This window comes from Cyprinodon tularosa, unplaced genomic scaffold, assembly GCF_016077235.1.
Source record: "Cyprinodon tularosa strain WSP-4 unplaced genomic scaffold, ASM1607723v1 ctg420, whole genome shotgun sequence".
NCBI lineage: Eukaryota > Metazoa > Chordata > Actinopteri > Cyprinodontiformes > Cyprinodontidae > Cyprinodon > Cyprinodon tularosa.
In genome coordinates, this window is record NW_024039142.1 from 922,006 (window position 1) to 932,835 (window position 10,830).

Here is a 10,830-nt window from a genome sequence, read left to right on the forward strand (position 1 = left end):
GATTCAAAGTTAATCAAAGTGGTATTACATTTTTCACTTTAATCAAAATTTATCAAAACAAGATGGATATATATATATGTTGGGCAAATATATATATATATATATATATATATATATATATATATATATATATATATATATATATATATATATATATATATATATTTTTTTTTTTTTTTTTTTTTTTCTTGTTTTTTTTTCTTGTGGTTACCCTGCTTTGGTACTTGTAAGGAGCAATAGGTCCTAAAAACAAAGTATACATAAAAAATAATATAAATTTTCTCTATGATAAAGATTTCACCTGCTGTATTACTTCTTTTTCTCTCAGACTACCTGTAAATTTGACAACAGTTCCAAGCTAATTCTCCTTGTTTTCATTTTCTTTTTCCCTAGATTAAAAAAAAAAAATTTAAATATTCAGAAGGTGTCAAAAACCTTGTGTGGAAGGTTTTCCATTTTCCCCTGGAGCACCCAATGTGGGTGTGGCCGGCTGTCAGACGCACCTGAGATCTATCTGCACATCCATCTGTTGGTTATTTAAGGAGCTGCAGCCATCTCTTCATCGCCTGATGGTCCCATACTACGGTACCAGTTTAGCCAACATTTGCCTCTATGAGAGAAGTAGTTTCTTTTCCCATTGTTGCTTTTCAAATCACTCACCTCTCGTCTCTCTGGATTTTCAGATTGGAACGAGTTTCTCCCGCACTGATCACGCAGAGTCAAGCCCTCTTTTTGCCGACCTTCGCTACCTGCTTCCATCTGCAGCTCCTCTTCACTCTGCCTGCCTGCTCTCCACCATCTCTGAGACAGCTCTCAGGCTCAGCTCATTCCCTTAATTGGAAACCCACCTCTTGGGCATTCACCTCCTCCATCCTGAACCTTCATCCTCCTACACAACAGGTGCCTGTTTTTCCCCAAAGGGACTCCCTGTCCTTTTCCCCATCCTGCTTGGCCGAGTTAGTAAATAAAAATCCACACTTAAATTTGTGTCCATGCCTGATTCTGCATGTGGGTCAGAAAGGTTCAGCCAGACAAGACAGAAGGTTCCAGTTGCCCCTAACTTAAGCCTGTGTTGTAGATTACATTGCATGCAACTGGACTTTCGTTTAGATTTTCTGAAGAATATTTCAACACCTATCCAGGAGTGTTTCCTTGTTTTGTGGTTGCCATGATCCGGATGACTAAGAATTTGCTAAAGCATCCCGAAAATAAATATTTCCTGGAAATCTGAGTTCCAAAAAACCAGGAGCTGAAGTTGAAGAGTAGATCCTAGAAAGATGATTAAAAGAAGAGTCATAAGCAGGCAAGAAAAAAAAACCATTGTTTAAAAAAGGTAATATTAAGAGGATCTGACAAACGGAAATCCAATTTAGAATTTTCAATAGTATGTAATTAATAAACAGGCTTCAGGTTCAGGCTTATTTTATTGTCAATGCTTTTCAGGCATAAAAAAAAGGTTTTTTTTTTCAAAAAGGTTTTAATATTAAGTTCCTCTAAAGCAGATTGCATTATCACGTTGTCGTAAATGGATTTCGCCTTAAAGCCTTCATCCAATCTTGTGCCTTCTCTCTGGGCATTTGTTTACACAGAGCACTGAGGGGCCCACAGCACCACGTCAACAGGTTTGATGTTTTGAGTGTAAGGGGGAACCACAAACTGTTTGGATGGTTTTTAATGGCAGGAAATTAGTCAAAACAGAAGGAATGGTAAAAGGCAATTGTAAAAAAGATGTGGTTTACCTGTCAGCTAGATGATGAATCAGAGTAGTATGCTGCAATAGTTTAACAATTAGTGTAAGAGTGGAAAACAACAGCTGAAGCAATTAACTTTAAAGATGCTGGATCAGTTTTCTTTTGGTCTTAAATATCAGGCTGCTTTACTGTAATTTTTAGTACTTTAGCTATTCCAATGTTGTTGCAGAGATACTGCCTTGTTGTCATAAATTCTTAATACAGCACTTATAAGAAACTACAGTCCTGTTGTTTTTTCACAACATTAATAGCATGCCATACAGTGGCAAAATTTTGCATACTAATACATGCTACTGTATAATGATAATGACTTTGGTTCTTAAGTTAAACAAGGAAGGAATTTAAGTTATGTATGTGAAAAACATAATTAGACTTTGTTATGCTAAACTGCAGGAGATAATTGGTGATATAAGTGTAAAGCCATTAAATGAAATACAGCTTATGATCAGACATCCAGATGAAGAAATCATGTGCAACAAGCAGTCAGGATGTGGCTGTTGCATGCAGCCCCACCACCACAATGGTTTCTGAGCAGGTTTTTGATGCACATTGTCAATTAAACATCCTGAAATGGAACCGATTAAGTTCAGTGACAAAGATAAGTACTCCAGAATCATTGATATATTATAATATTCTGCATTTTTAGTCTGAACTGCTTCAGGATCGCAGCACAGATTTATTTTCCTACTTGACAGTTAGAAGTGACATATCTTCATTTACTCTTCGGTGTTGTTTTGTAATTTTCCACTTCTGTAAGTCAACAAATTCATCTGATGTAATTCACCAAGCCTGCTGTGGGACTGCCTCTTTAAAAATCTGAGGGACATTCTTTTCCGAGTAAAAGAAAAAATCTGACTGTTAAAACACGGCTGACTGTGGCACGTGTGGTTACAGTGAGTCAGACTGAAAAATCTGCTGGAGTTTTCTATAAACACAGACCTGATACAACTCCCCCTCCCTGTCCCCCTACACCACCACCACCACCACCTCTCACTCCCCCAACACCACCCTCAGCCCTGTGTTGATCTGGACAGCCCTTGAGCTCTGAACACAACAAGATGTGTTGAGTCTTAACTGCACAAACAGGAGCTTGTACAATGTACTGTGGTTTTCCTTTGGGTGGCAATGTTTAGTCCAGTTATGCCACTTGGAGGGGAAAGGCTGCTTTCACTGCCAGAGGAAGGACCTTTGTTAAAATACCTTTTACAACAGCTGAAACATAAAGAAGAAATTCTTCAATATACCTTAGTTTAAAATCTAAACAAAAGATAAGGAGGGATACAAGTAATTAGTAGTAGAGGATGAAAGTGCATTGAGAGAAATGGACCAGGAATGGTATTTACCATGCACACGGCACAAACCAACATCACTCAGGAACACTTTTACTGCTAATCTGGATAACATTTGATGATGTTATGCACCCACACTATTGAAAGTATGATGCTACCAGAAACCACTTTATTTATAAACCATGTGCAGCTACATGGAAGAGAATTGAATTTAGAGATACCGTCTCTAAGATATTGAATTTATATTTCACTTGATGCCCAAACACAAAACAGTTCCTAATTGAGTAGCTGAAGGAAGATAGAAAGTTTTCAGAGACTTTTAAATCAATTTAAAAAAAAAAATTAGCAATGTGTGCATTTAGGGCACTATCAAATATTACCTTGTAGGAACAATTTTAACCACAGTTACATCTGCAGATATTATTTGGTGTGTCTCTACTGGCTTTGCACATCTGACCATTGCATGTATTGTCTATTCTTCAATTAAAATGTTTTTACTTGAAAAAGGTTCTTTGTGAAGCGAATTTAAGGCTTTGACTGGGCTACTGCAGTCTGTATTGGTCTGACTAATGAACTCTAGACAAAAGAATCATTTCTCACAGTGCCGAATTAAATTAGATTGTTTTAGAGTTTGGAAAATCTAATTTACATGTCTACAACTTTAAAAATGCATAATTTTGTTTATTATGGAACAATTAAGGAAACAATGACAGGGAACTTTATTGAACATAGCTGTTTACAGAATGACTTATGCTTTGTTCAAGAAATGTCTTTATATAGTAAGAGCCATCTTTCCCTCGATTCAGATAAGCTTCCTGCTTCCTCCCGACAGCATGATACTGCCACCACCTTGTTAAGCTGTGGGGATGGTGTCCTTGGATTGAAGGGTTAAGGTGGGTTTGTTCCAGACATAGAAGTTTCCTTTGTGGCTAAAAAGTTCAGTTTGGTCTCATTTGACCTGAGGTCATTCCTCAGTATCTCTGGGGGAATTTCCAACATATATTTGTGGCAAAGTTAAAACATGCATTCTTATTTTCAACACTAATGAGATTATGATATTTTCTCATGATCCCATATGGGTGTTAACTTCTTGACAACTATATCCCTATATAACCTGTTTGGAGAGTTTGTTTGGAGAGAGTCATCATGGTGAGATGCCTTGATGAGGTGTTTTTAAGCACAGATGTATCTTTAAGCTGCAGGACTCCAGCCCTTAAAGACTGAAGTTTGAGATCACTGATTTGGGGGCTTCATGGAAAAGGGTGGATACACATAAACCTATAAAATTAAGTTATTCTCACTTTTTCTTATTCTTTTTTATTTATGTTTTTCTAATTGTCATCTCATTTTAACATTTTAGATTTTTCTTTTTTTTTTTTTTTTTGCAAAGATCTAAGGTTACAAAACATTAAAACCTTACTTAGCTGGAAGGAAAGAAAATGGGTTAAAAGGTCAGGGGATTAGAATTTCAGAAGACACTCTTAGTCATTTCAACAGTGTTACACCTCATTTGAAGATTTTTTTTGTAGCACCTTCATATTTAACATGGAGTTCTTGGCTGTGATGACAGTTTCCACATGTTTTTAGACCTTCTGCAAATTCATTCCACTCTTTTGGTTTTTGGAAGATGGATTAGACAATGATCCCTGAGCTGTTCGGGGCTTGGGATACCTTTTTAGAAACTTGTCCGGTTTTGAACTTAATACCAGTACCCCTACAGTTTGTTTGGTAATCCCTGGTCTTCATGAAGCTGTTTCTTTCCAGATGTGCCCTAAAATAACCATGCGGCAAAGGAAAGCTGAGGCAAAAAAGCAGCTAGTTTACAACAGAATGGAATAAAAAGCTACACAATAAGCATAACCTTAGAAACAAAGACTTCCGGGGCAGGTTTAAAAAAAACAATGTGCAAATGGTCTTGAATGACAAATTTAGATTCTGGGTTCATAAAAAAACATCATGTTAAAAACCCGTCAAAGCAAATAATTCATGATCTGATTATGAACCTCTATAACCAGCAAGTTTGATTACACTTTTCAAGGGATAGAAGAACTGCACCAGTGTGAAAACATCTTCATGTCATAAATAGTCATAAAACAGTGGATAATAATGATATGCTCTGATCGATGTATGACTCTATTGCAAACAGGGAGAGATTGCAGTGACAGAAACAGGTCAGAATAAGGAGGGAAACAAAAAAATGATCTAACAGCTGGTAAGAAGTGGTGAAGACAAGACGTGCTGTCTGCGGCCTGTTTCTGGAAACTTGACAAAAAAAATCTGTTTGGTTGCTGACAACATAGAGTGTGCTTCGAAAAACGACTTTAGCTTTAGTAACCATGTATTTAAATCAGTAACAGTGAATCAATCATTTCAAAGGACAAAGGACCATTGACCTGTCCAGGTTTACCTGACTTTCACCTGGCATACTTACCCACCTTAAATTCATTCAAAGGGGAGCTGATGCAATTTTCGTACTTTTACTAAGGTTAGTTTCACAAGTAAGTGATAGTTTGAACCTCAAATCAGTAAGTATTTAGTGCAGTTTGCAGAAGGTGGTATGGGTTGGTGGATTCCCTAGTAAGCACCAACCTTATTCAGTGCACTGGGTTTATCAGTCTGTGGGCTAGGGTTCACAATGATGTCACAAAGTAGAACACACTTACCATAGTCTTTGTACTTCCATTTGATGTTAAACTCATGACAATTTAGGTTAATTTATTTGAAGTCACACTAGTAAGGCTACGCTAGTTAATAGAAAAATTATTAGCAGGCAATATTGTTGTCCTGCCTCCCCCCTCACTATGCTTGGATTCAAAAAGATGGGTAAAGATGCGAACAAAGAGCATGTAACTTTATAATTGTAAGCAATATAAGAGTGTATCATATCAAGTTTATTTTTTTGAAAAATAATATTTTTCATGTGCTTCTGGCTGATCTTTGGGTCTTAGTGCAGAAAGGGAAAGATGATTGACGCAGATGCAAGAATGAGAACGGCACAGGTGTGGAACAAAAACCAGGAAAGAAAACAACATAAAAAGAAAAACAGACAGAATTAGATGCAATACATTTTTAAAGGTATAGTAGAGGATTATTGCAAATTTTTAAAAGACCCGTCCTCTCCACTTTAAAAAAAATTTCAAATGATTCTGAAAGCATGCACAAGTCCATTTCTCCTCGTGCACGCTCTGTTTCAAAGTTGCTGTTTGCATCGCTTTCTTTCCAAAAGAAGATTTGCAATTTTATCACGTCAAACTCACCACTGGTAAGTGAAAATGGAGACGAGCAAGTAGGACGGACGTACGTAAACATATCATCAGAATGATTCACAATTAGGATGACCACTTACTTTGCTGATCCACCTGGAAAAAGAACATCCTCCGCTATACCTTTAATACATAGGTGGCATAAAGGACCCAACTCTGAACTGCAAATATTATAAAAATAACACCAAGAATGAATTGCAGTTTTAGTGTTTTTCCTTTTACCTTCAAATGAGAACATATTAATGAATTCTATTAATGAAAACCATTATATTCAACTTTAAGTAAATGTGGATATTTAATTATTTTTTGAGTGCACAAGTAGATTCAATAGTTCCTTTTTTTTTGGTAAACCAAATCTCCCTCATAATGACTGAATATTTGGTGGGCTAAGCCCCTGAGGATGAGAATATCTAGCTCCGCTCCTGGTCTGCTCAGACCCAAAGAGCATCAGTGTCCCTTCAGTCCAATTTATCGTTCAGGTGAATATCCAGCTACTTATAAGGATCCACTCTGTAAACATCAGTTCCAGATGCTCGTTTTGGAACCCCCAAAGCCTACAAAGATATGTATCCACTATATACTGAGTTAGACTCATGTGAGAACCTCTGCAGGCTGGGGAGTTCTGCAGTGCAGAGGTTGAGCTGATGGAGAAGTGAGTAAATGGAGAAGTTTGCAATGGAGAGGGGTGATAAGTGATGTAACCAATGCAGTAGACAGTTTTCACACAAATGGATCTGAATTTGCACGAATCAATCCACAATATGGTTCATAGCTGAGTGATTTACATATATCTATGTGCTTCTTTCATTTATTTCAAGGGAAATTAGATGTTCTTGTCCATCTTTCAGTGGAACATGGTGTCATTACTCTGATTCTCTTTCATTTTTCTACAATGTTTTTAGATCATTTCTGAGGAAAAGTAAGTTTGGATTTGGTTTCCAAAATGCATGTTTCTAATCTCGATCTCAAAAAACGAAATTTAAAGTTTGACTGAAGACTTTTAAGATGACAAAACTGAATGAAAATAAACTTTGGTACACAAGAGAACCGGCTATGTTTAATAGATTTTTACTTTCTCTTGATTAAAGCATGTTTTGTGTTCAACACAGAACCATTGGTAAGCGAATACAAGAGAAAACAATTCGCAGAAACTTCATAAGAATATTATCTAGGACAGTGAATCCATCCAGACTCATCTCAGCATCACTTGTTGCTTTAATCGTGGCCACAACTTAACCGTGAACTTCCCTGATCGGTTTCCACAGCAAGGTAGACAGACGCGCTGTTTGGGGATCGAACGCGATTGGCTGAGAAAGGGAGGCTGAATGCGCAGCAGCAGCTGAGCGCGCTGCGCTGCGCTCAAAGTCAAAAGACTTTAGTCGCAGCTCTCTCCGGGGCTTTCACACAACCCCCATAAAGTTGTGGGTAAAAAAATCAAGGTTCTTATCAAAGTGGGCTACTTTGTATAACTGTGTGTGTGTGCCCACTGACAGCAGACTTCTTGAAACTCGCTTCAAATCCTCCTCCAGGTGCCATCCTTGGGTTCAGGTCAGTGTCTCTAAAAACTTGTTAGATCGTCAGGCTCACAATCTGTTTTTTAAAGTTTACATGCAGCTAACTGAATACAACTTACTAAACTAATGTAATATTTTGAAATGTGTATTTCTGTATTTATTGCTGTACATTTAAAATAAATCAGATGAAATGACCATGGGTTCGTATATATATAGTGCATAGGCTGTCCTAAGGAAAATAAAGCCGGATGGTTTATTATTTAAAGTTATGCACACAGAAACTAAACATGGTTTATGGTCTTAATTAGACATATATTCACGTTTAAATGTATAAACATATTATTATAATGTCTGATTATTCGTATTATAAATCTAGTGAAGTAACTAATGATGCATCTCTAGATTATAAAATAAGAGGGTTTTTTGTTTTGCTTTTGCATGTTGAGCATGTTTATGAAAAAATTAAGAAGTGTCGTTTATAATCTCGATAGATAATGTTTATTCCTTACTGCCCATCAGTGACATGTCCACTAGGAGCCCTAAAGTGTCCGAAGCGCCTGCTTCCTGTCAGCCATCGTCCTCCTGTCTGGACAGCAGCAGAGTCCTGGACCCCGCTCCAGACCTCGGAGCGGTCCCCGTGGCGCGGCCGCCACTGCTGGCACGACGCCTGGTCCGTTTACGGGCATGCCGAAGCCACCTGAGCCCCGTTAGACGCCGCAAGAGGGAGATGATCCCCGCCGACAAGAAGGATGCCTCATACTGGGATAAGAGGCGCAAGAACAACGAAGCGGCCAAACGGTCCCGGGAGAAGCGCAGGATCAACGACCTGCTGATGGAGGGCCAGCTGCTGGCTCTGAGTGAGGAGAACGCCCAGCTGCGAGCTCAGGTGCTCAATCTGCAGTATCACACTAACCTGAGTGTGGAACAAGGCAAAACTGCATCTGCATGTGCAGCATCCCCTGCATCCGTGCTGGCTTCCACGCTCCCTCTATCCCCCCACAGCCCTGCTTTCCTACAGGTGGGACTTTGGCGTCAACCTGGGATCAGCTCAGCAGCTGTTTCTGGAGTGAGGCAACGGGAAACCGCGTTGAACCAATTAGAGGGCAAGATTCCTTGTTTTAACACAATTTATAACCCGCTAGGTCATCATTATCTTGTCGCACAGGGCCCCATGCGTCTATCCGGGCCCCGGGTCCTCTCCCATGGAGAAAGTGCAGGGGTGTGCAGGCCGGCAGAGGTGGACATTGACTCCCATCGACAGGTCAACAGTGAGGACATCTCCATGTCTGCTGACGCTTCCCCTCAGCCTTTCTCAGCTCTGCCAGGGCTTCTGTCCCCATTTGACCCACATCATACCTCCACCGTTCCATACCCACATCCGAACTGGGTGCTACCTCATCTGAACCACCCTGCAATGTGGCGCCCCTCGTATCTACAGAAACCCACCGTCTACCCAGGCCGGTCCGTTCAGATGCAAGGGAGGCATGCCCAGCGTGTCGGCGTGGAGGAGCACATCCAAAGGAGATTGATGAGCCGTTTGAGCACGGAACAATGAGAGCAAGAGGGACACATGCAGCTGAAATGTGCAAATATGCAAAGGGTGATGCTTTGACAAATCTGTTTAGAAGAAAATGCGCCAAAACAAGTTTTAAAATTGATACATATGCAAGTTTTTTGAAATGTTGTTAAATTGACATTGCCTATCCTGCAGGGTAGAAATGTAGCCTATCCGGAGCGCATTTAATGTATGGTTCCCTTACAGCCAAATTGGTTCACATAAACCGATTTTCTGTGGCTTTTTTGAGGTTTTTATGCTTTTGTTGGTAATAAAGTTACATGGTTTAGAGGTTTTATTAACAAAATCATTAGTACCTTTGTGCTTAATAATCAAATTAAGCGTGACATATTCCGGTCTTTTTGGTGGAATAAAAATAATCACTTTAATTGTTTTTCATTTGATTCATTCAATTTGTTTTTTTTCTTCATTTTCTACATGTCTTTATAAAAAAAAAAAAAAATTCTTAAACTGCGCCAGTGAAACCGAGTGCTGCAGTAATTGGTCTTCCCCTTGATCCCCACTGCGTGTTTCCCCAGCTCACTTTCACTCAATGGAAAGACAAACCTTCAACCGACCTGCCCAACAGTTTAACGAAAAAACATTCCGCCCTGAGCAAGCTCCGCAGCTTTCATATAAAAGTGGGAAGCAACCAAAAAAAAAACCGAGATGCTGCTGGAAACTGAGAAAAAGTATTCCTTCCCCCCCGTTTTATATCAACGTTGAATTCTGATGCAAGAGGAAATATATAAAGTTTAAAGATCCACATTTTATTTAACACATTCGATACAAATTTGGATTTCGTTTACCCGCATTGTTTATTATTTTTGGTAAAGTAGATATTTTTTTCTCAAAACCCTGCATGTCATTATAGTAAGCCTTCAAAACCATGTATAGATTTTTATTAGTTTCTAATTTAAATATTCTTAGGCAAGAAACAAATATAATTCAGTGCTTTCTCGACCTCTGTGGAATATAACATACTGTAGTGTGAGATGTCAGGGAGTGTCCAGCAGAGGGCGCTACAACACAAGAAGCATTTCGCACTTATTGCCATCTGACCATTTGCCCCTGTTGGAGTTGTTGCTCTGCATAAATTAAAAAAGCAGGTTTCAGTGGTCAGCTTATTTTGCAGCTTTAATGTTTAGGTTTAAAGTTAAATTAATTAAACTATTATGATTAATTTAAGTCCAAAATGCCTAAATTTAATGCAGCATCACATCCATCCATCCATTTTCTTACACGCTCGTCCCAAGTGGGGTTGCGAGGGGTGCTGGTGCTTATCTCCAGCAGTCAATGGGCGAGAGGCGGGGTACACCCTGGACAGGTCGCCAGTCCATCGCAGATGCAGCATCACAATTTATCATTTTTATTTATTTTTTCACGTATACTCAAAGACCACATACAGGTATTTAAGGTATTTTCTTAAATAGAAGATATGTTTTGTAATAGCATTTA

The 10,830-nt window shown here is 38.8% G+C and overlaps 1 protein-coding gene across 2 annotated transcripts; it reads left to right on the top strand.

Moving 5' to 3' along the window:
- Positions 1-7,571: 7,571 nt before the first annotated feature.
- Positions 7,572-9,751, top strand: si:dkey-172o19.2 (nuclear factor interleukin-3-regulated protein). Of its 2 annotated transcripts, XM_038299269.1 has the most exons (3): positions 7,572-7,851; positions 8,337-8,835; positions 8,983-9,751. In XM_038299269.1, the coding sequence occupies exons 2-3, from the start codon at positions 8,341-8,343 to the stop codon at positions 9,370-9,372; spliced, it is 885 nt and encodes a 294-aa protein (XP_038155197.1). In that variant the 5' UTR covers positions 7,572-7,851; positions 8,337-8,340; the 3' UTR covers positions 9,373-9,751. The 2 variants fall into 2 exon arrangements, with proteins under 2 accessions (XP_038155197.1, XP_038155195.1); XM_038299267.1 differs by having other exon boundaries at positions 8,337-9,751.
- The last annotated feature ends 1,079 nt before the right edge of the window (positions 9,752-10,830 follow it).